Source organism: Cynocephalus volans, chromosome 3, assembly GCF_027409185.1.
Source record: "Cynocephalus volans isolate mCynVol1 chromosome 3, mCynVol1.pri, whole genome shotgun sequence".
NCBI classification, from domain to species: domain Eukaryota; kingdom Metazoa; phylum Chordata; class Mammalia; order Dermoptera; family Cynocephalidae; genus Cynocephalus; species Cynocephalus volans.
This window is the reverse complement of record NC_084462.1, coordinates 52433319-52459348: the sequence shown is the minus strand read 5'-3', so window position 1 is coordinate 52459348 and position 26030 is coordinate 52433319. Positions and strand designations below refer to the sequence as shown.

The following is a 26030-nucleotide window of genomic DNA, read 5'->3' as shown; positions in this document are numbered from 1 at the left end:
CTTATATGGGTACTTTTATGTATTTGACTGTAGGCCTTATTTCTACCCAAAGGAGTCTTTACATAAGCCACTGGCAAAGAGGGAAGAGCACCAGGCTGTGCTGTTTATAAGACAAAGACTAGAATTCTGGCTCAGCCACTAAATACACGTGACCTTGGGTTGCTTGGCCTTTGGGGTCTTCATCTGTCTCACCTGCACAAGGGGGATTAGAATACCTGTCTTGTAGGGATATTGACAAAGACTATATGAAATAGCAGGTACTAAACAAGTAGTGATCACACACAGATCAATAAGTAGCCTTCTCCCAAAACCACTTCACAACTCATTTGTGAACCTATAAATAAGTGATAAAGCTGGGGACTGGCAGGAGGATTAAAACAGATTAATTGGAGATTTCTTTTCCTCAAATATCTCTCTCTCCTTCTTGTTTTTAGATGGGACCATGAATTTTGGCAAATTCTCCTGTGACAAAGTACAAAGAATGTTTCAGTGTCCAAGAACACTGATACTGTGACAAGAGAATTGAATCAACATCCCCTTGATCTAGCATAGAGCACGTTCTCACAGCTTTTCTTCACCAGGACCCATGGTAGCTCAGACTTTCTCTTTTTAATAAAAGAGAAACCATCTTCCTGTTTGCAAGTGCCTGCTGGGATAGCTCTGGAACTGAAGAGTAGACAGTACCTCTGGAAACCACTAGCAGCCTTCTGCAGCCACAGACAAGGGTCTCAGACCATTCCCAACAGCCTACCTTTTAATTCCCGGGCTTTGGTGTCCAACATTTTCTTTTCTTCCTCAGTCTCACTAGGAATTCCTTCATCTTCATCTCTGTTCCTAATACGACAAAAACAAAACATGACAAAACAAAAAATTCCTAAGATTTCAATTACTCTGGTCACTACCCAGTCTCCTATGAAATCACACAGAGGCCTTAGGAGGGACAGGATGGGTGGGACTGGGGTTTAATTACAGGGTGTTGATTGTGTCCTGAATGATCTGCATCCAGCTGTTTCGTTCCTCTCTGGAGCCAGCGTGGACTTCCACCATCTCTGGATCTTTTACCCCCATACTGATCAGGAATAAGCCTTTCTCCTCATGTGCCACTTCTCTTACAATCAGCTTCTTTAAAGAGATCACTGTGGATTTCTGGTCCTGGACAAAGGGGAGAGGGCAAATATAAGGTATGTATACAATATTCTAACTCTTAATGACAACTTTAGGTGTGACCAGATGCTATTTTAAAAGCGTATGGCTTAAAAAAAAAAAAAAAAAAGCAGCTTTAGGATAAAGAGAAATATCTCATTATTTCATTCAAATTGTAACAAACAGAAAAAGATTTTCAAAAATAAAATGGTAATTCATGGTCTTAAAGGTTCTAGTCATGTTTTCTACATAATGAGTCCTTCCAGTTCCCCAAAAAATCTGGCTTGCAGTGTTATACAAGAGTACCACCTACAGAGTCACATGCGTGAGAAATACTCCAGTAATTGAATTGTCAAACGTCCAAGGCACTCAAAAGGATTGTGAGAGAAGAAAAAAATAATTTGGGGGCTGAGGGCAACAGAAAATTTAAGAGTATGCAAGAAATTATTCAGAGGGATTTGTCCTGAGGCAATTAATCTAAGAGGGTGGGAAAGCAATAGCACAGTGTTCACACTTTATACCTAATCTGTTTTAAGTACTAGTAAAACATAATTTTATTCTAAACTGAAGAGAATAACAATTCAGCTTACCAATGATGCAAAGATGTATTTCTGGTCTTTTTCTTGAAGGAAAACTAAAATGTCAGTGAGCAGAACTGCTTGAACCTCTGGAAAGTGGCAATGGGGGAAGAGAAGAGAGAACAATGACTATTAATAGTTAAATACAGTCAAGAGGGTTTTTACTGAAGGATGGTTCACAATACACTCCATGAGGGTGAACTGTGATCTGAGACCACACCCCTCCCAAGGCATTGGTTTTAAAGTTCTACAGGATTTAGATCTGGTCACTAGATTTAGAAGCATTTTTAAATGGGATTATCACCAAAACCTTGTCTCAGAAAAGGTGAAGTACTCAGTCCTGAAAATATATATCCCATAAGACAAGATTTTAAGAATAAAGTTTAAAAGCTAGACTTCAACAGATGTTAAAAAGCAACCTATAGCGACATACTCCACGAAATACTCAGGGTGTAATATTTCTCAACTTCTGGTTACAGTAATACGAAAGATGTGGTAAGTAGACAGGAAAGCTGCCTGAAGGTGATGTTCCAAGTGTAATGAAAGAGAGACTTCTTTGCACCCCCAAAAGAATAAGAATGGCCCACACAGACACCCTCTGGTCTGACAGGTACATGTGAATACAGGCAGAGGTTCTCCCCCAGCTCCCACATGCAACAGTCAACCTCAACCTCTCTGTACCATGCTAACAGCCTTCTCTTCTTCTCCATTAAAATAGGGCTGGCCGATTAGCTCACTTGGTTAGAGAGTGGTATTGACCAAGGTCAAGGGTTCGGATCCCTGTACCCACCAGCCGCCAAAATAAAACAAAAACAAAACAAAAACCAAATTAACATCTCTAGTAAGATCCAGGAATCAAAAATAAATAAATAAAGCACACAAACTCCTACTCTAACTAATCCTTTAGGAGTACAGAAAGGCATTTCCCGTTATTCCCTTAAGGACAGTTTTTTTAGTTTTTTTTTTTTTAAAAAAAAAAAAAGATGACCAGTAAGGGGATCTCAACCCTTGGCTTGGTGTTGTCAGCACCACGCTCAGCCAGTGAGCAAACCCGCCATCCCTATATAGGATCCGAACCCGTGGCCTTGGTGTTATCAGCACCGCACTCTACCGAGCGAGCCACGGGCCGGCCTCCCTTAAGGACAGTTTAAAATCTCTGGAGTGGAGCTGTCTATTGAGCGATAGGCTGGCTCCTAGGTATCATCTTCACTCTGGAAAGTGGAGCCTACAATTCCTTGGGAATTGAGAAGAGCATGGAACTGATGTATGCAGCCCCCTCCTGGCCTTTTTCTTCAACGTCTGCCACAACTGGGATCACTTTTCTGTGGAATTCACTGCAAAGCTATGAAGAAAACAGGTGCAAGGATGTCTGATTGCTAGGGAGGTCTAATTTTTCAGCCTAGACTACAGTAATTTTCCATGCACTACCATTAGTTTTGACAAGTTATTTTTCTAAAGTTTACTCTGAAATAATTCAGGTTATTGCCAAAAAAAAAAAAAAAAAAGAAAAAAGTTCTAAAACACAAGTTTCAACTTCACTGAATCTTGAAGTTTATATGATCAGTTTCAGTGGATCAGAGAAAAACAATCCCACCTCTTCTGAAGGATACCCAATGTAGTACTGGCTGTTCTTGGTAGGAGCTCACTGGGAGTGACAATGACTAAACACCAACTCCTATCTCCACTGGAAGCACTTCAGGCCAGAAAACCTATCGTTCCGCCATTGGCTTGACCATAACTTTATTCCTACAGCTGAAATCTGTTAGTTTTTACTTTGAGAATGAATAAATAAACTGCTGTGTAAAGGAAGGAATACAATGCTGGCTCCAGGCAGCAGCAGCTCTAGGAAATTCAGGTCCTTCCAAAAGAAGGTAGGTATTTTTGAATTACCAGCCCACTTAAAAGACAGTTGCAAAGAGGCACTGTGGAAAGTCCTGGGCTAGGGCTCTCAGGACATCACAGAATATTAGGGCTGAAAGGAAGTAGCCTTACTTCAAGTTCAAGTTCATCACAGAGCAGTGAAATACACAGCTGGTTGGTGGCAGGAAGGAACAGTTCTTTTCTCTGAAATTCTGCTGCCCTTCTTTTTCATGCCTCCTTCTGCAACGTAGACCCAGATAAGCTCTTCCCTAAAGCACTGTGACAGTCTCCTGATTTCTTTGCCACCACTCTCTCTCCCTCATTCCTGCTGCACTCTAAACAGCCCCGAGTTGTTACACTGAATACCATCTAATTTATCTCTTTCCTGCCTTAAACGCTCCATTCTAATTTTTGTTTGTTTGTAGCTGGCTGGTTTGGGGACCCAAACTCTTGACCCTGGTGCCTAGTTTTATCAGCACTGCGTTTGGCTCTATCCAAGTGAGCTAACCGGCCAGTTCCATTTTGAAACCATTCTTTACCGCACCCCCATCAACAGCATCAACTGTCAACCTCTCAGTCTCGAGTATGCACCCCATCACACTGGCTCCCACAGTTTCTTCTGGCATGTCTCCCACACTCTTCGTCCCAGAGCCCCGTGTGTGCCCCCCCTTTCAGCTCCATGCTTCCACACTTCCTCTTCCTACTGCCAGGAACACTGTCTCCCCATCTGCTTTCATCCTTCAACACCTAACTCCACTGCAATTCCTCACCCCTTCTCTTCTATCCCAGCACTCATCACAGTGTACAGCAACTACCTCTTTCTGATTCTCTTCATTTTGATCCCAGATTCCAAAAAGGGTGTCCAGCTTCATTCATGTTGAAACCAGCTGATTGCCTGGGACTTCTTTACTATTGTAGTTAAAGACTCCTGGGTATTCTCTGACATAGTTACCTACATCATTACCTACACCTCAGAGATGAAAGAAGCACAGATTTCCTCCAACTTGGTTCCACGACGGTGGGGCCCACAACCCTGGCCACACCCCTGCTTCTTGTCCTCAGCTCACTGAGGCCAGAGAGAAGGAGGGTGTACCCAAGGCTATTGGTGAAGTCAGAGCTCAGATACAGGCCCATATACTATAGGTTTGATGAAAACAATAGCTGTAAATTCCTCTAACATCTCTTGTGAACAAACGACATGTGTTTAATCTCACAGACACTGAACTGTGTCATTGTGTCTCCTGCCTTGCCACTGTTTGCCATAGATCCCCAATCTCAAATTGGCTGCCCATCTCTCAGAGAACACGCCTTCCTTAACAGTTTGCATATTTGTATTCATCTTACCTTTTGCTTTGTTTTTAAAACTCTTATTCCCTTTTTCCCTGACTGCATCATTTCCTTTCCACTTCATATGATTTTGTGAGCTATCTCAAGCTGGTCCTTTTCTAATATTTCTAATATAAGAGTAAGAATTAAATGATTGTTGCTCCTGGGTGATGTTTGGATATGGGCTCTCTAGGAAAAAAACTGGTGGTGAATTTCCCACAAAAGCACTTGGATTTTGCCTGTTCTCCTCAGATGTATACTTATACTCGGACAAAACTGAGCCAAACCTTACCTTTTAACCTTCCTGCTGCGCTCTTCAGAAACACACTCCCATCCCTCACAAGCTTCTTCCGTTTCAAATCCTCCTTGGCAAACATCTGACCACTCTTCATCCTCATGATCGACTTGCTGTCTGTCCTCATGTAAATCTCATTGAGACGCACTTTCTTTTCATAACTTGCCACTTTGCTGTCTACAGCTCCAATCACATCCTTCACCAGGCTCAAGGACTGAGCTAGATCTTCCTGCTCCACTTCATTGTCTTAGAAAGAAAGAATAACTGTTTTTAACAGCTCCTTTCAGAAAATGGAGAAGGGGAGGGAATCCTGCCTCTTTGCCCCACACCATCATTTTCCCTCCATGGTTTTTTATTTATGTTTTTGTTTTCTCTAATCTTTAATGTACAGATTCTGCCTTGTAATCTTTAATGTTATTGCCTAGGACAGGATTAGCCAAGAAGGAGAAACCAGCAAATACAGTCATCCCGTGGTTCCAGGACCCCCCAAGGATATGAAAATCCCTTATATGAGAATATGCCCAAGTTCCTTATATAAAGTATAAGGTAAAGTAAGGCACAGTATTTGCATACAACCTATACACATCCTCTCATATACTTTAAATCTCTAGACTATTTACAATTCCTAATATAATGTAAATGCTATATAAATAGTTGTTATACAATACTGCTTTTTTATTTGTATTGTTATATTGTTTTTTGGCTTTTTTTTTTTTGGAATAACTTTGATCTGCATTTGGTTGAATCCACAAATGTGAAACCACAGCTACAGAGGGCTGACTGTACCGATTAAATGATACACAGAGCAGCCACTGTAGCACTTATGGGAAGAACTGGTAGGAATCATCTCCCAGTCTAGTGATAAGAGAAATAAGTTGTTCAGGTCAATGAACTCTGGATGGAATCAATAAGTAGTCCTTTTCCTTTTTGCTATCATACACCCTACGTCTGTTGACATAACATTCTAAGTTTTCACTCAAGAAAACTTTTCAAGATAAAACAGGATTTCTTATAGACCTACTAGAGCATGAAACAGCTCTTCTACAGGGTCTCTAGTGCTAACAGACACAAAGAAAACAGTCCACTGGCACACAGGACTGAGTTAAAAAGGACACTCACCTTTGGTACACTGCAATATTCTTTGGAATAAAACTGGGTACTTGGTGATCCGCTGGGTTACAAGCAGTATGCACTCTGGGATTCCAAGCCTCCTTACGACTGAACTGCTCATCTTCTTCTGCAAAGGAGTAAATAAATTGTTAGGAACCATAAGAAGAAGGTGGCTTTAGCTAAAACTGACAGAGATGCATTGCTATTCACAATGATGGGGATTTTCATGTTTCACATCAATACCTTTACGAAGGCTTGGAAACGCTTATCCTTGGTATAAAGGTCTTTGAAGTAGTTTACAGACTGATTGTGCTGCCCACAAAACTTGCCATATGTCTTTTTTAAGCGTTCTGCATTCTCACCTGAGAACTGCAAAGAGAAAAGAAGTTATGCCATAACTCAGGATACTAAAGTCATATTAACATTTTGTAAAAAGTGTCCAGTCTATCTGTAAAATAAGAATGCTTCCTCATAAATTTTCCCAAAAGATTAAAATGGTACAGTAGCTTTGGAAAACAGTCTGGCAGTTCCTCAAAAAGTTACACATAGTTGCCATATGACCTAGCAATTCCACTCGCAGATGTATACCCAAGAGAACTAAAAACTTATGTCCACACAAAAACTTGTACACAAATGTTCAAAGTAGCATTATTCATAATAGCTCCAAATGGAAATAACCCAAACACCCATCAGTGGATAAACAGATAAATAAAATATGGTACATCCATATAATGAAATACTATTTACCCATAAAAAGGAATAAAGTACCCCTACATGCTACAATTTAGATGAACCTTGAAGGCATTATGCTAAGTGAAAAAACACATTCACGAAAGACTATATATTGTTCTATTCAATTTATACAAAAAATTTATCCAGAATAGGCAAATCCACAGAGACAGAAAAGTATATTAGTGCCTGCCTAGGACTGGGGTGGTTTGATATGTGTGGGGGAAATGAAGATTGACCATAAATGAGTGTGGGATTTCTTTTTGGGGTGATAAAAATGTTCTAAAATTGACTGTGGTGATGGTTGTGCAACCATGAATACACTGAAAACCATTTAATTGTACAGTTTAAATGGGTGGACTGAATGGTGTTGAATTATACCTTAATAAAGTTGTTATATATACTAAACAAACCAAAAAATTACAGATATCTATTATTGTGCACCTAAGAAATGCAAAATGTGTTCTTAACTTCCATTTGTCATAAAGATAGTAATAAAACAAGGAGACTTGCTGGAAGTTTTTCATGAGATATTCAGTCTTAAAATTTTGACCTTGGTAAGTTAGACAGACATCAGAAACAGCCATCATTATCTCAGGATCTGTTTATCCTACTCACTTCAGGCCAGCAGTCCAACAGTTCTGCATGGCTCTTAAATCATTCCCAAATGTGTGCAATCTCAATGGTTTATCTGAAGTTATGTTCACGTTGGGGTACATCAATGAGTTTCTGCATGTGGTCCATATGATACATGCTAAGCATGGAAATCAATGCTTAGAAACAGATTGATCCTTGCCAAAAAACTTAAATAAAAGCTACTCAGGATAGCTTTTCCTCTCGCCATTTACCAATGGAGAAGCTGAGGCACAGAGATCGTAAGGTATCTGCTCATGCCATAAAGTAGTGCCCTAAAAGGCTGATCCTAGCACTGGCAAACAGAAACAACAAATGGACACCATGGCACTAAGATTTGAATCCTACCATCACAGATCTTACTAGGGATGTGCACATATATAAGGAGCTACAAATGATAATATAAGTCAAGGTTAGATGAGGTACCTGTGCAGGTCTGAAGGCAGAGGGGAGAGGCAGAAAGAGAAATGGAAAACTTCTGAGAGAGGGAATGTTTGGTGAGGAGAGGTCCTCATTTGCAGGTCTCACTGTTGGGCCCTGACTATCTATTGCAGATCACTGCGTTCAAGCACTTTCCACACTGCATTTGTATTTATGTTACAATATGCCTATCTGTACTCCGAGAATAGGAGTCTCCTGAGGCAGAGGCCCAGGCCATATTCACCTTTGTAGTTCCACCTGGCATTTAGTCGATGCTCAGTAAATACTTGAAGAATAAATGAATGTGCTGATAAACTGATGCAGTGAGGGGTGTGGGCTTAAGAAAACAAGGAAAGAACAAAATCCAATTCTCAGACAAATGTTCTGGCAATTAAGCCTCTGCTTCTTCAGAGAAGTAGAGATTTGGTGGGGGGAAAAGATCTGGTCAGATGTGCATGTATGTCCTTCTGTCTGCTGTGGTTGCACCAATAACGTTTTTTTCCAAGAAAAATATTTTTAAAAGAAACATAATAGCTGTCTATGACAAACACATCTGAAAGTATCAAATAATTTTTAGCTGAATTTGTTTGGAGTGGGATTGAAACCATATCACATCTTAATGAAAATTATCAACAACAATATATATTTTAGGAAGTATTTTACAGATAGTCTCCTATTCAATTTTCTATGTTTTAGCTGAGTTTTAGATTAATGAGATCCTTTTGATTTGTGGCACTGGGGAAAGTTGAAGATGTCCAACAGATATTTTTAGATTTCTTAAACTATACTGTTTCTGAGGAAGGTATATACTCTGAGGAAGAAAAACTTTTACTACATAGCTGCCATATATGTTAGGTACTTTATAGATAACACTCCCTTTAAGTGTGTAAAACAGCATTAGGAAAGAAACCCTACTGCTCTCAGCCAAGAGATGTCTGGAGCCAAGACATGAATGCATGGTTACTGAACCCCAAAGCTTCACTTTTTTCCCTCTTTATGTGAGAACCCGAGATCTTTCTCATTGCGCACCTGATTTACAAGCACATCCCCTATCCTCTTAATGAGAAAGTTCTTGTCAGTTTTGTCCACCAAAGACTCCTTCTTCCGCTCCAGGATCCTCTGAAAGAACTGGCTATGGATACTGATTAGCTCATCCAAACAGGGGAACAGCTTATCCACCATCTGCTGCTCAAAGAGCAGATCCGTCATCATCCCCCGGCTGTACACATCATTCATGATCTTGAGTGTGCGGATGTGATGTAACTCCGTCTGCATCAACTCTAGAGAAGACAAAGATCAAGGGTCAGAAACACTCTTTACAAGGATTCTCCTTCAAAGATCATCTGCTGTAGTCATAAGGCTAATTTGGAGCCCAGCTTAAACTTTAAAACTGGGTCAAGAGCTGTCTTGTCTCCAAAAGTGTCCTCATCTTATTGCTCTATTTTTCCATGATCTAACACTATTTTCTGATAATAGGTATAATGGCTTCTATCAATATTAAATAGTGATTTCCAATGAGGTCTTCACTGGATTCAGCACCTCTCATAACGGACTGTATTCATAGTTCTTAGAAATGGCTTGTGCTTTAGTCTAATTTCTAGTGTAGCTGAGGAATGAAACTATTTTCATAAGAAATCTCTTTTTAGGACTGCTGTATAAATAAGCATTCATATAAAGAAAATGGTCAATAGAATTAAAAGAAACAGAGTGGGGCAAAAGGCAGAAAAAGATACAAACAAGACCATGTCTCTGTGCCTCCAAGTTTTTTTGAAGAAAAACTTTAAGATGCCACATACTCAAAAATGCCAGATGATGCAAACCAGATATAAGCAGGGCAAAATGAAGAATCTCACCATAAATCACTTCTTGCTGTTTGACCACATCTTTCTTCTGTTGTTTCAGAAACTTGCCGTCCACTATCCGACTCCAGGACTCTGCTTCTAGCTGTTTGGAATCAATCTCAAAGTCTCCCATTAGTTGTCCTTCATTCATGTCTGTACCTACTCCTCAAAATATCAAAAAGTCAATATCAGAATCTTGGGTTTGTGACCTCTAAAAAGCCTATGCTGGACTTTTCTCAGGGTGATAGTTGATTTCATAAGACACAAATACACTGCAATAATACAGGGGATATACACAAAGAGCATATTCTGGTACAGGAACTAGAAAGAATCAATGTCCTGTTTGGGAGTGACCCTTTATATTCAAGACTTTGGTTAAGAGTGGTAAACATCACATAAATCAAACATGATTAAGACATGATTCCTATGTGAAGCAGGAATTGGAAGGATCCTGGTAACTTTACGTGTTTATGAGAACAGGCTCACAATTGTGCCAGAGCTAGAACTGAATGTGTACACAAGTCTAGGGTAAGAAACAGCTTATGTACTGGAGTACGCTCATATTAAAATCAAAGACATTCTTGAGTGGACAGCTCATAATCGGATAACTTTGATTACCAATTCATTATGAAGCACTTAAAACTTCAGAGAATCTTCATGGTTAGGATAAGGAAGAGGCAGGCATTATTATCCCATTATCACTTGTATTCTAGGTAATGGCACACACAGTGTCTATCTATAGAGGCATAAAATATAGACCATAACGTCCTCTTACCTTCATCAGTAAGTGATTCTGTTGACTCATTGACCTTGCAGATTTTATTTAGTGAGTCTGTGGAATGAGACAGGAATTTCCAGGTGTTTGACATGTTCTCATCATTGCCAACTCTGAGGACAAAAAGAAATACATACTGTCATATAAATTCTGATAAGCTGTGGTTGCATTCTTAAATCAGTACCTGAAAAATCCTAAAATGACGGCTGCCTGTAAGTACCACAATGTCTGAAGATAAATTACTTACACCAGGTATACAGCAACATGCTACACTAACTATTAATGAAGTTTGGAAGCATTTAGTATCATTGCAACTCAAACATTTTGGGCCTTTTTTTTTAAATGACAAACAGCAAGGAGAATTTTCTTCCCTCAACCAAGTGTACACGAGAAACTTCTGTTTAAAACTTACTGCCTAACCACTACACTTTTTTTTCCTGTTCCCTAAACAAATACAGGGTGAGCATGTATAATAAACTATATTCTATAGACCTTTCTCAACTCCAACTCACTAGCTAGCTTAATAGGCATGCAATAAATGTTTGTTGTATGACACAAAAACAAGTGTTATTTAAAACTTAAAATTTCTAGGCCAACTTATTTAAAGGCCAACTTTTCCAAGTCACAATGCAAACAAACTTTGATAACGTTACAGCTTCGAAAGGAAGGCTTTTGAAGATAATGAAAATACAAAGACAAACAAAATAAAACAGAAATACCTGAAACCTTTTTTTTTAAAGAGGAGGAAATATTAGCTAGCACAGAGATAAGGAAAAAGAGACAAAAGGAAATTCTACATCCTTAAGAGGCATGCAAGAAATGTTTTGAGTGCTACATTTGAGATGGCTTATTGATGGGAAGGCAGGCACCTTACCAAAAACAGTCAACATCATCATAATCAGCCCTGTGCAAACCACCTGACAGCCGAGGCCTGAACAGTCAGTGGCCACACCAACTTTTGCAGAGGACCACAAAAGGAACTCAGTGCAAATGAGTGGAACCTAACAGTAATAACTGGCCCATAATTCACCTCTATTAAACTGACTTAAGAGTTACAAGGCAAGGATAGAAAATGTATTTAAAAAAGAAAACAACCAGGTTCATCTGAATAATAGAAAAGTGTGACATGTGAAAATGTAAGTCGTTGCAACCAAAAAATCAGAATAAAGTCATTATTTTTCCTATAATGATTCTTATTTTCATCTAAAAAATCATCTTTTTACAACTCCAGTTCTTCACAAGTGGGGCTGATCATACACAAAAGCCTAAAAGCAACCCAGCCCAATAAAGCTGTTATTAAAGAGATCCTTGTTACGAGTGGCAGTCATGACAGAGCATCACACATGACCCCATTCTCCTCACCTGTATCACCCAATTGCGCACCAAACCCATTACTTTATTTCCAAAAGAAGAATCTTTTTGTCAAACAAGGTGATTATTATGCTCTTGTCATCTAGATGTCAACTGTGCTACCTTTAAATCTCCACTTACCCAGTAATGTTCTGTATGGAGACACTTTTGGAGAGTGCGACACTCTGCTGGGACCGTCTATTCGCAAACATGGGGATGGCAGTGGTTTCTTCAGCCAGGAGGACTGCGGATCGAGGGCGTTCCTTGGGCTGTGAGGCTGCAAAGGAAGAGAGAACACTCTGAAGCACCACCTAATTATGCCCACCTAGTACTGACTCTGACAAACACCAAGTAGAAGCAAGATGCCATGGGAGTGTAAATTGGTACAAAACCTCTATTTTAAAAAAACAGAAAAAAAAAAAAAAACCCCTCTACGGTGGACAGTTTGGCAATAACGATAGAAATTGTAAATGCCTATATTCTTTGGTTTAGTAATTCCACTTTTAGAATGTTTATCCTACAAGATATACTTGTATTTGTTTGAAATGATCTATGTCCAAAGTTATTCAATGCAACATTCTGGGTAAAAGCAAATGATACAAATGAGTATCAAAATTTTGAAGACTGTTTAATAAGTTATGGTACTTCATATACTGGATTACTACACAGCTTTAAGAAAATGAGGGTGCTCTCTATGGACTGACACAGATCTCCAAGACATTAAGGGGAGGAAAAAAATCAAGGTACAGAACAAAGTACTTAAACTATCTTTCATGCTTTAAAAAAAAAGAAAGAAAAATTAATAATCCAAGTTGATATTTGCTTTACTTTAATAAGGGAACTCTGGGAAGATAAATAAAATGGGGATAAAGAATCACGTGAATATTATATATTTAAAAATTCAAACTAATTATTAATAAAATAAGATTGAAAGAATTTTAAGGAACCTTAGAGATAACTGAGACCGGTGTTCTTTGAAACCACCCACCATAAAACATCTGAAGTGCTTATTAGATATGAAATTCCCAATCCTCCTTGTCCTTTGGGGTAGGACCTGAGAGTCTATATATTTTACAGGCTCCTCAAATGATTCTTCTGCTCATTGCTTGAGAGTACAGATTTTGACCAATTCCTTTAATTTATGGGTGGGGAAAATATAACACTTGTTTAATGTCACATAGCTAATTTGTTCTAATACTGTATATTTCTTCTTAACATGACCAAAGAAAAAACTAGAGCTCTCACTTGCTAAAGTGGTCACACTGACACCTGGGTAACAAATTATTTCTTCTTGGTAACTGACCTCCTGATCTAGACATGAGCTGTATTATCCGTCTACTCCCAGGGGTGTTAAGAGCAGAAGGAAATAAGACTGGGGTGGCTGTTACGACTTCACAGTATTTCAGGATGTTTTTGACTTAAAGAGCATTAACATAATTATTATCTATTTAGAAGAAGATGATACAATGAAACACCAGAAACATGATACACTAAGACACTACCAGACCCCTGCTTAGGAAGTACACAGGGAGTATGAGACATGGGCCCTGCCCCTACAGAGTAAGAGCAACTGGTAGGAAAGAGAATGTTAGAACATGGAGCGTGTCCTAAGGGTTTCAGAAGGGAGGTCAATGGGCAGGTAAAATCTAATGGAGGAAGGAACACTATTTCTTGAAGAAAGGTAAGGATGTCGATAGGTCAGAAGGAAAAGAGAAGACATTTTGATGAAATTGTTATGAAGGCAAAAAAAAAAAATGTAGTAATGTGAAAAGGAGAAAAAAAATAGAGAAGGAAGCAAGTAGTGAATGTATAGAGTGATCAGTGAGAAGGCTGGAGAAGCAGAATGAAGTCATGCTATTCAGAGCCCTAAAAGTTATAAAGAACAACTTGTATCTAAAAGGCAGCATAGGAGGATGAAAAGAACAGTTTTTCCTTATTTGAAACCAATCCATATTCCACGCAGGTAAGTTAATATCTTTGAGCCTCAGTTTTCTCATCTGTGGTAGTGGTGATGATGGTGACGGTGATAGTGACAGCAGCAAAAGTGAACACTTAAGGAGTATCTACTACTAAGTACTTTATAGGTATAATCAATCTCATTTAAACTGACTACCATCCTATCATACTATTATCATCCCTCTTCTACAAAGGAGGAGAATGGGGCACAGGAAGGTTTATAATGTCCAAGGATACATAGCTATTAAGGGGTCGTGCTGGGACTCAAACCTATACAATTTGAATCCACAGTCTGTACTCTTAACCACTATGTTGCCTCAGAAAGGTAAAAGAGAAGTAAGAATATTTGTGGGGGTCAGAAGTAATACACATAAAGAACCTGGCACATAACAGGTATTTTTTAAAAATAGATGTTATTTTACCTGATGTGAAAGAAAACAGGCTTCTGAAACAAGGGATAATGTCAGAAAAAAAGTTTAAGGAATATTAGACTTGTAAAATGTGTGTGCAATGGGTAGGATCACACATTGAAGTGGGTGTCAGTTTAGCAAATCTCTTCTGGTCATCTATGTGTAAAATTGGAAAATAACCTGATTTACTATGTCTAAAGGGAATTCACACTCTTCTATGGGAGTAGAGAGTAGTACAACCATTCTGGAGCTATCTGGAAGTATATATAAAGACATTAGGCATAAGGCCGTAGTTCTCAAGCTTGAGTGGGCATCAGAATTGCCTGGAGGACCTATTAGAACACAGATCACTAGGCTCCACCTTGGAGTTTATGACCTGTAGGTCTGGGTAGGGCTCAAGACAATGCTCTTCTAATTGATCTGGAAACTACACTTTGAAAAACTGCCTTGGGAAAGTCTCACATAGGTTGCCATGAAGTCAACTAAAAAGATATTCACTATTGCGCTATGTATGGTAGCAGTTGGAGGCAACCTAAATATCCTATCTTTGTGGGAACTGATAATTAAACGTGATATATGCTTATAAAAGAATATCATGCAGAAGTCTGAATAATAGCTTACAATAATAGCACGCGTAAATCTCAAAATGATACTGAGTGAAAAAAATAAGCAGAATATATGAGGGGTTTTCAAAAAGTTCATGAAAAGATTTGTACTGTCTTTTAATTCCATTTTTCCACAAATTTCTGAAGTTCCCTCGTATAAGCATAAGTCATATCATTATCTAATTTAAATCCAATACACAAAACAATACCAGATTTTTTCCAAAAATATACACATGCCTAACGATGCGGGAGATTAGAAGGACATACGTTAAACACACTACAGTAGGAATCAGATAGGGAATGGAGTATGAAAAGGAAAAAATATTAAGTAAAACCAAAGTGGAGCCTTGCACAGACTGGTGAAGACAGTCTGATGTGAACAGGAGTGTGATTTACTCAATTTTGTGTACCACTTGTTGTCCTTCAAGAAAAATACGAACCATTTATATAACTTCAGTTTATAAAGAAGTTTAATAAGCAAGATCTCATTTCATTCACACAACTGTGAAGCATTAAAATCAAAATTGAGATGCACAGGGGCCACTTGCTTAAACACACATGGCTAAGGTGCTGCCTTTTAAGCTAATATACAGTGTTCTAGGAACCTTCAAAGAGGATTTGACAGTATAATGTTGGTTAACAAATCTGCAGGATAAAACAGTAGCTTTCTGTAACTCACCACAAAAGAGGTACTCAAATCTTGATGAAGAATAAAAATGAACATTTCAACAGTATTTTAAAGTCCAGAACTAGAAAGTCAGAAAGGAAGTTCAGAGAGGTGGGCTGAGCTACTTACACTTGCTTCTCATGATGACCGTGGGCAGTGATGACGTGTCATGCGCCTGGAGAACCCCTTTGGGCTGCTAAAGAAAAAGAGAATAAATTCATGAAGACTGCATTGATAATTTCCCCTCTGGCAAGTTTTGAGAATCACAGGATAGGAAGAGCGTGGTCTGGTTTCTTCCCTGCTCTGTCCCTTGTACTGGCCCTCAGCACACTGTGTCCCAGCCATGGTCACCCCCACTTGCCATTCTCTGAACCTGCCAAGGACTCTGATGCTGCACAGTGTTTTTGCTGTCTGGAATGCTTTCCTCACCGTCACAGGCATGGTATTCTTCCACAACAAGACTATTTTAGAATCACCTCCTTGATAAAGCCATCCATTCTCCTCTCCAGTCACTAGTATCCCTTTAAAGCCCTGTGAAGACCTCCGCATATCTTTTTTCTCACTTATAATCATCTGTCTGTCCATCTTCCTAACTAGACTGCTGGTTCCTTAAGAACAGTACCTGTGCCTTTCTGATTTCTATTTCTCCAGTGAGAAGCATTTATAAGGTGCTACATTCTTAGGTAAAAATGCTCATTTTGATTAAGACCTTTGTTGTAGAATGTAACAATAATACTTTGAGAATTTATAGATTAAAGCAATTAATCTGAGATAAATCATTAGAAAAAATAAGTTACTTCCAATTTAAAATGGAATTCCCCCTTATAGGTTATATTCTCTAACATGAGAGATGCTGTTATCTGTATCATGATCGTTCTACAGAACCCAATGCATTCACAATAGTAATAAGTCTTATCAGAGATCACAAACTCAAATGACTATAGGGTCAGGCAGGTAACAAATGACAGAAGCAAGTTGGGGCGGGGACGGGGGGAGAGGCAATCTGGAAGTTGCTCACCTTGTCTAAAGGAGGCTGCAGCCACTCATGTCCAGTTGATAATCACCTGCCATCCAACCTCCAACACTTAAGGACCTATAAGCCAGACACCATTCTAGGTGCTCAGGCTCTATTAATGGATCAAATATTCCTGCCTTAGACTGGCTGGCAAGTTTTGGAGCTTACAGTCTAGTGGGGGAAGGGTACAGACCATACAATTTTAAAAATGCACGAACTCAAAAAAATACTCAATGAACTAAACAAAATATATGTCAATGGGCTAAGTAAGATGGCAAAATACAGAAGTTTGCCATCGTGACACTAGTTGAGTCTTCTTGAAGTGAGGTCCTTGGACCATCAGCATCACCTAGGAACTTTTTAGAAATGCAAATTCCTGGGTTCCACCCCAGAATCTGAAACTCTGGGAGTGGGGCCCAGTAAACTGCCTTTTAATAAGCCCTCAAGATGATTCTGATACACACTCAAAATTGAGGCCACTGAACTAGATACATGTGTATGGTTACTGATGAAGCACACAGCCCGTTGAGCATCTGTGTAGATGTAGCTGGAGAGTACTCTTCTGATAAGAAATGAACAGATGTTTATGGGTGACTAGAATACTGAAAACCACACATGCTACCTAAGGGGTACGCCCCCAAACTCATACTCTTGTTTTAAGGGCCACTGGAAAGCAATTTCCATTACTGCATAGCATGCATGCTCAGAGCAGCTCCCATCATACAGCTGGCATTTCTTATTCTTGTATCATGTGATCAGAGCCACCTACATTTACCTGTGGAAAAGTGCTACCAGACAGACTGGGTCTAACCATAGCACCCCCAGCCCATCAGCATAGCAAAGCCTGCTTCCGTCATGGTCCTGAATTAGGAAGTCAAGTGTGTGAACAGCAGAGTAGGTCTACAGACATGGTTAAGAAGTAAATCACTTTAACAGCAACACAAAAATATTAAAATCACAGAGAAAAGTATATTTAACATGTAGAAGTTATGAAAACATTTTCTTTTCCAAAAGTCTCAAATTCCTGAGTGTGTTAATCAAGAGAATTATTCACTTTAAAGAAAAATTATTTTTTCGTTACTTTGGTTTCAAAGTTGGTACCCAAATGATTAAAATAAATGAAACCCACCATAACCTCAACTGTCCCAACTCCTGAGGATTTTATTGGTTTAAGCCCTTTTTATTTTAAGCATTCTTTTAGCCAGAAATGGCTTACCTTCATTTTGACCTTTGCACAGGAGGCCAGACTTTCTCTGCAGCCTTTGTGGACAAAAGCACTGCAATCTGAAAAAAACCAAAACCCAAGGTCACATTGATAAAACAGATCCTAGATTCTGACTTTTCACCACTGTTACAAGCAGCCTATGGATTTCCAAGTGAAGTCACTCACATGTAAGAATGTGACTCTGACTGAAATTACAGACTGCAGTCCTCTTCTAGGAAGCAGGCATGTGATGTTATTTGGAGGAGGGGAAACAAGAACAGATGTGATTTCTGATTAACAAAAACTAGAAGTCTGGAACTTTTCAGAAGGAAGCTGAGACTACCAAAACTATAAGTGAAAGTATCTGCCATCAATATGTAAATTTGATTCCTAAATAAATACATAAATAAAGCCCCTCACAGGGGTTGTAAAATTTGTAAGGCCATATGAAAGCAGAGAGTATGAGAATCTGAAAGTCTACCTGCTTCTGTCCTTCTACTGGGGATCTTTTAAGACCCTAATTTTTTCACAACCCACTCTCTGAGACAAGAGCCACACAAGAAAGGTCATTAGAACAACCCAAAGCACCGCTGGGAACCCTGAGTCAAAAGAAGGTGGGAGGCTTCTTGAAAGATAAAGCAGAGACCACAATTTGCCAAGGACACAATTTTATCTCAACTCTTATTTCTCACTCCCGTGGCTACAAGATCCACTCATGTAAAAACCCAGTCCTTTGTGTCTCACAAGGGTCATCACTGACTCTTACTGCTGTACAGAGTAGTAAAATAGAACCGTGCCAGGAGGCCAGAGGTGAAGTAGAGACAAAGGATTCATCAGTGGGGACACCTGATAAGGAAAGACGCTCCTAGGAAGGGTTCACACAGATACCATTCACCAGGCAGTGTTTCACAGGCCAGTTCAGGAAGCACCACAGGTTCTGTCTATGTCAGCTCACAAATTACGGGCCAAGATACTCCTTTAGCTCATGCATATGGATGGGGGTGGTGGTGTGTGGAATGTTGATGGAAAGGGAAAGATAACAGAAAGGAGACTGCCAGAATCCCAACCCCCGAAAGGGCCTTTTCCATTCTTTCCACAATAGTTACTCCTTTACCCCTTGCTTTATAGGTCTCTCCCTTACCACCACCAGTCACCACGTATTATCTCAGGGATAACTCCTCTACTGAGTACTCTTCTGGGGCAAAGACCACTCATCAATTGCTGAATCTTCAATTAAGTCTCTTCAGCACAGTGCCTGGCTCATGGCACTTATTTTCATGTTCATCTGTAGACCCTATGTCTATTTTATCTAAAAGCCAAGTACCCTGACACAACCTTGATTACAGTATGTGAAACATCAACTTATTAACACTAAAAGGAAAACAGGAAGGACAGCTGTCAAACTAAATTTGACTTAGGTCCTGGCTCCGCTGGTTAGTGTGACCCCAGTACAAGTCCCTACTCTGTAGACCTCAGTTTCCTCATCTACAAAATGGATGGAGGGACTACATTTTTCCCTCAAGTCCCTCTATCTGTGATTCTGTAAAGGTAGGCAGGTGAGCTCCAGGCTGCTGGACCCACAAGCAAGAAGCATAATAAAGTAGCTGAGGCAAACTCCTTTACTCACTTTCTAGTAAGACAAAATGTGTTTCTGCCTGCCCTCACCACTATCCTTACTCAGGGTAAGTGGCGTCTCCATCTGTTGTCCCCCTTACAGATGCTTGCAACTAGAGAGCTGTGTTGTCCCAGGGCCTAGATGATCCATCAGTTCTTTCCCACAGCTCCCCTCCCCCTTGTTTTTCTCTTTCACAAACCCCTGCTCTGCCAAAGTCTCTTATACACCTCTTTAATCCCATTCCTTCTTCCCCTCTCTCAGGGTTTTGCCTATTTCCCTTTAGGAGAACCTCTCATCCACTCCATTCTACTTAAATAAAATATCCTTTAAAACATGTATTTAAAAACTAGTGAATCCATGTCAAGGACAAGGAAAGCCACATATTCTGAAGTGAAATGTAGCACTAGTGCACATAAGAGTATCATTGGAATATTTAAAGCTCCTCATAAAACAATAAAAACAAGACAAACAACTCACCAGAAAAACTACACAAAGACTATAAACTGGCAACTCACTAACAACATAAAATGGTGCTCAGTCTCTAGAAATCAGAGAAATGCAAACTAAGACAACAAAGAAAAACCATTTCACATCTGACCAGACTGGCCAAAGTATGTCTGCCAATTCTAGGTACAGGTGAGGATATGGTGATGCAGAAACTTTCATCATCTGCTGATGGAGCCAGAAACTGATATACCCACTTTGGAGATAATTTAGCAACATCTAATAAAATTGAAAATGTGTCCACTTTATGAATTAGCCTTTCTTGGAATAAAGCTGAGTGACTCACACGCACATAAGGATGTCCCTTGTAGCACTGCTCGTAATACACAGAAATCGGATGGAAATAACCCAAATGACTAAGCAGTGGAAAAGATTTGATACATTCATATAAAATAAAGTTAACAGTCAATGATCAGTAGATGTATGTGTTTCAACATGCTGAATCCCCAAAATGCAATGTTGAGGAGAATAAAGCAAATTACAAAATTAGATGTACCATATGGTACCACTTATGTAAACTAAAAACAAAAAAATTAAAGAGATGAAATTATAAAACATGGACTACATATACACTGAATTCAAGATAGTGCTTGTCCTTGGGGAGGAAGGAGGAAAAATGAGGCAGAATAGGGGAATTCAACTTTAACTATAATGATTTCTTAAAAAATGAGAAATAATCCAAAGGAATATGATAAAATGTTACTATTTTTTTTCATTTTCAGTGATGGGTACATGGGTGCTTGTTAAATTATCCATGTATATTAGTTTGTACTAATATTTTTCAAAATGAAAAAAAGTGTATTAAACTCTAATATCCTTCAAAGTTCACTGGATTTCCTTATAAACATTTTCTATCCTTTTAAAAAAAATCAATTTATCACATTTGTGATAAATTAAAAACAATTTTCAATTAGACTTTATTGTCTTATATTGCAGTTACAAAAGTTCATTTTTTTCCTTTGCTTTATTGAAAATCTATAATATTTTAGGCATCTGTGGGCAATACAGGAGGTGGTAGATTTGCTTGACAGCTTGCCACTAACTATGATCTGCAAAAGTGACTGACTAGTACATTATGGACAGAACTTGTTTCCAAGTTGTCCTCTCCCTGGTTCCTTTCTTCTCAACCAGTTCCAACACCCTACAGAGAATTAAGCAATGGCAATTTTCAAGGGAGTGGCACTATATCACTTTTAAATAGACTTCGGAAATATTCAGTTTCTCAAGCCAGTATTTGAGATTTAAAAGATAATTCTAACTGATGAATTATATAAGCAGAAGTTACACTTAAAATGTGCTTCTAGTAAAGAACTTTCCACAATAAATTTACTTTTTCAATTAACTAAGACATGACCCCAAACCCACAACCCAGCTGAAATTTTAATATGCTCTGTGTTATAGTCACGAGTCTCAGTGATAAATAGTTTGCATGGACATCTGTTTAAAATGCTGAAGTACCTACTTGAAAAACACTCAACTTGTTACACACACCAAGTTGTCCTGGACTCAGTAGGCAGCAATGGTTTTAGTGTTGTGCTTGGGTGATTTAGAAACTTCAGGCCCACTGACATCAGCCAAAGTCATGATATTAAAACCTTATTCTCTGTTTTGGAAAACAGATAATTACCAAGAACACAAGAAAGAATCGAAGACAAATCTAATACATTTTCAAACTCTCTGTCACAAACCATACCATGTTATTAGGAAGATCAAAGAAGAATTATCTGACCTTTTATTTATTTATTTAAAAGATTTCCTAATAACAGTAAGCAATATGCTTTCATTTTTCAAAATTCTTCAAAAAGGTCTCAGCACAATGGTTTATGGGAACAGAGCGGACCCCTAATTAGATTTCTCTGAACTTAAAAGCAAACAGCTTCAACTTCTTTTTTGCTGCAAGGAGGCATCAAACAAAACAAAATGAAGCAAAACCCACGTGACTGGGAACTATCATCTATGTGTTGCTGCATTTTTTCTAAACCCCTGCTACCAACCACCACAGATGTTTGGTGAACCGTCATACACTATACATTCTTTCTCTTCTAGCAGAAGGAAAAGAAAACAAATCATTAAGGAGACTAGCTTAAGGAAATCAGCTTTATAGAAGGATATGAGGAGTGGCCATGCCAAACTGAACTGAAATTACAGAATATTAAAAGACTGCCTACTAAAGTAAAGATTCACCTTCGTGAGCAGAATTTTATGTAGCTGAGCTCTGAAGAAAGGGGTCTTCCGATACATCAGTCCACTGATCATCATTAGGGAATATTATGAAGAGTTCTGATTGTTCTGCCCACTAGGAACAGATCTGAGGAACCAAATCTACCCAGGGAAAATGATCTGATCCTTCCCAAGGATACAGGTTGAAGAATTACCTTTAAGGAAAGAAATGTGCAACTTCCTCCTGTCATTTCAAACCTAACCAAGAAAACAAAAAAAGACTTAACTATGAGTAATTACCAAGAATGTGCTCCAAAATTCTTTCTGCAACTTGTTTAAAATCTTTAGGGAATGTGAGACATTGCCTGGTCTGCACTGAGTGCTCATATGCAAAAGGCATGTGAGATGTTCTTAGTAGCTAGTGTAATAACCACAGTGCTGATGTACAATACAAGAGGAAAGCCACAAAAAAAAGAGTCAAATCACCTTAACTGAAGTGCTCCTAACAGCAGTTTTCATAAGAACACTGGTAAACAAAATGGAACAAAATGAAAGTGTTCTGCTTGAATACGAACTGACGTTATTGCTTATAGGCTCCTCTTTCACCTTCCTTTTCCCTAAATAACAAGCTTCCTTTCATGTATTTTACTATCTCATACAAGCAATGAACTCTAAACACCGGACAACTATCTATCTAGAGATCTTCTTTTCCTGATAAAATCCAAAGCAAAATCCAACCATTATACATATTCTAAATTCTTATGTTTCTACTTAGATTGCAGCTCCTCTACTTGTTTATTTTTTTAGTTAAGGGAAACAACCTACCACAAAAGTACTCAGAAGCTGCTAACACAACAGAAAATAAATTAACAATAACCTCAATTCATTTTACATCTGTTTAAAGCAAACAAAACTGAACCACTGGCAAGATCCAAAAACCTGAACATAACAAATTCCTTATTCTGAAGGACTCCACCAAGCTTTCTAAAGATCAAATTATTTGTGGCAGCTGAAAAGAACAGCTTTACATAATAAACTAATAATAATTCAAGGACAGCTTTACATAATAAAGAAGTCAGATATGGAAACATACTCCTCTCTTTTCTTCCATTAAAGTCCCCTAACCCTAAAGCAGGAATAGAGTTTTGGTTGAGGAAAAAATCAGGTTTCTCCTAAATTACTTTGAAATAGGGCTGCCCAGAGGCTTTGCTTTCACCTTTTTTTTTTAAACCCAAGAGTAGACTGCAAGGGAACTATATGGATGCTTTGCTGCTTGCTATTTCTAGTGTCTGTGATCATGAGCATATCCACATGAGTCCACATAAGGGACTCAGTTTTCACACTTATTATCTCAGACTGGTCCAGGTATAATCAGGTGGAGTCAGAGATGATTTGTTCTAAAGCACTTCATCCTGTTAAATCTTAGTGTTTGCATGAAGATGAATATATTAAAGTGGCTAAAGACATCTGGAAGACAGGAGCAAGCAATATAAGCCATCATAACATATCATCATGATGGACTATATGGCTGATCTTTCTAAACCACAGGTCAAAACCTGACTGAGCAACAGCCTGAGGTGTAAAGCTCCATCCAAGGGTCAGCAAAACAGGGTTATGTTCATCCAAAAAGGGAAGCTACTTTCTTCCAAGAGTACGATGGTTTCCTAGGAGGTAAATGACCAACTGCAGAGGAGCTATATATCCTGAGACTCCTGGGAAGATCCTGAACACGAGAAGGGATGGAGGGAAGTGACAAAAGATTCTGAATCCCCAAATTACTCAGATTTTCCACTTCCTGCCAAGATAACAGATGAGGCTTAATACATACAAACATGCACTGCCGGCTCTGTTCTTCAGGAAGCCAGGGAGAATCAGCCAATTACTTTTGTTCCTTTGGGAAGATGACTACGCACTGTTCCTTTGCTTTCAAGCCTTGATTCCCTCCCCCACCCCCCACTTGTTCTTATGAGCCAGGATTTACACTGCCATACACAAACCTTAATACCACCACCAAATGTTGAGACTATTTTAACACTACTCTGGAGCAGGGTAGAAAGCTGTAGGTAAACCATTGGGCTCCAATGCTGTGAGAGGTGGTATGTAAATTAAAAATTTATTTTTGAATCTTAGGTACATATTAGGGTAATTAAACTGTTCCCTTTTGCTGTCTGATTCTTTTCAGTTTATTTTTTAATTTTATTTTTTGTGGAAACATAATTGATTATACATATGTGTGAGGTACAGAGTTGATTATCAATATCTGTGTACAATACATGATGATCAAATCAGGATAGTTGGCATATTCATCATTACAAAACATATTCATTCTTGATTCTTTTCAGTTTAAACTTCAAAAATGTTAACTTTCTCCTTGTTTTTGCCAAGCAGGAAGAACTAAGATGAACTCTGACATTTGACTACATCAAGCTAATACCACAAATCAAAGAACCACTGGCAAAGGACATTATGATACTCCTCTCTCAGACAGACATTGCAAATAGAAAAAACTCTAGTGTTGACACACGTGACTTCGTGAAATAATGTGCTTCCAGAAGAAGCAGATTCCTTGGGTAACTTAATATTAAAATATACAGGTTCAACCAAAAAAGTCCCATTCCACTTATTATAAGCACTATTAGCATAAAACCAGTAGCCAATCCACTATTTCACTGATTTTCTTTTAGAAAGTCTTAAATGAAATAAAATATTGTTATACTGCATGCCATCAAATATGTTAAAATGTTTAGTACAGATTTATTTTGAATTACAATTTTAATATTTACTTTTAAAGTCGGTCAGTGAGAACAATGAAGCTGTTTTAACAGACCCAAACACGTGAAATCAGAGGTACATAGGGATACTTGCAATTCACATATCTACCTCCGGATCTAATTTATTTTGTATTTAGTTTTGAGTACCTAATATAGAGAACAGGTTCATTGACCTAGATGAGTACAAATATTAGCACTTTTCTTCTTAATGGCTTGCCTTGCAATCTGTAATCAATTAATTACAAATAAAAGGAAAAATATATATGAATAGGTAGGCTGATAGTCAAAGTTAATGTTGATGTTAAAATTTCATAATGACACCTTTAAGAATGTATGTTTTCTATGCAAGTTTAAAATTAGTTTTAAATATATATAAATTCAAAAGTCTGTGGAACTTGTGAACACCAGACATCTTGAAAACCAACATCCTAACTATTAAACTATTTAATTACTATACAGACGTGTAGCTGAGAATTTAAGACTCTAGGTCTCAAACCCCTTTTATGTAGTTTTTTCTAATCGGTACCAGACATTACACAAGTGATTCCCCATGGGTTGCTCTGGTATCCCTGGGCAATGGAAGTTTCAAAGTGGTATCCCAGATCTCCCCTCTCTGGGGGGGTTTTAGCACATACAACACCGACAGCATAAGCAGTCCAACAATCCATGGTGCTCTCGCTTACGTATGCTTTATGACCTAGGGAGTCCAGCAAATGAGAACTTCTATTATGTTTAAGGAGAAGAGATACCAAGAAAACAAAAATAGGCTTAGGATGCCTGTGGTAAAAAGACATGCATTCTCTTATCTGACAAATCAATTCAATGCCAGTAGCAGGTTTAACTGAGTCACTGTAGTCTAAGGTAGACTAAGACTTGATACAAAGAGAGCAAAGTTCAATATTTTAACCTAGAAATCATGTACATACACAAACCAATGGCAATACAAGACTAAATATACATCGACATATATTATACAACTTCTTCCAACCTGAACTTAAAATTGCAAAGTTGTCTGAAGCTAGTCATGGAAAGACACATCCATTCACTGTAACTACAAACCAAC

The 26030-nt window shown here is 38.5% G+C and overlaps 1 protein-coding gene across 7 annotated transcripts in view; it reads right to left on the bottom strand.

Annotated features, from left to right (window-relative positions):
* Nucleotides 1-26030, bottom strand: part of AKAP13 (A-kinase anchoring protein 13) — a 337825-nt gene that overhangs the window by 20421 nt on the left and 291374 nt on the right. For 4 of the 7 annotated variants that reach the window (XM_063091725.1, XM_063091731.1, XM_063091730.1 and 1 more), the window contains 12 exons: nt 17930-17997; nt 15828-15894; nt 12202-12337; nt 10711-10823; nt 9948-10100; nt 9124-9374; nt 6556-6681; nt 6322-6439; nt 5200-5448; nt 1734-1810; nt 971-1152; nt 752-834 (listed from right to left, as the gene is read on the bottom strand). In XM_063091725.1, coding sequence (XP_062947795.1) covers nt 752-834; nt 971-1152; nt 1734-1810; nt 5200-5448; nt 6322-6439; nt 6556-6681; nt 9124-9374; nt 9948-10100; nt 10711-10823; nt 12202-12337; nt 15828-15894; nt 17930-17997 — 1623 coding nt within the window. The remainder of the gene's footprint in view (nt 1-751; nt 835-970; nt 1153-1733; nt 1811-5199; nt 5449-6321; nt 6440-6555; nt 6682-9123; nt 9375-9947; nt 10101-10710; nt 10824-12201; nt 12338-15827; nt 15895-17929; nt 17998-26030) is intronic. The other 3 variants (XM_063091729.1, XM_063091732.1, XM_063091728.1) reach the window with 2 other exon arrangements.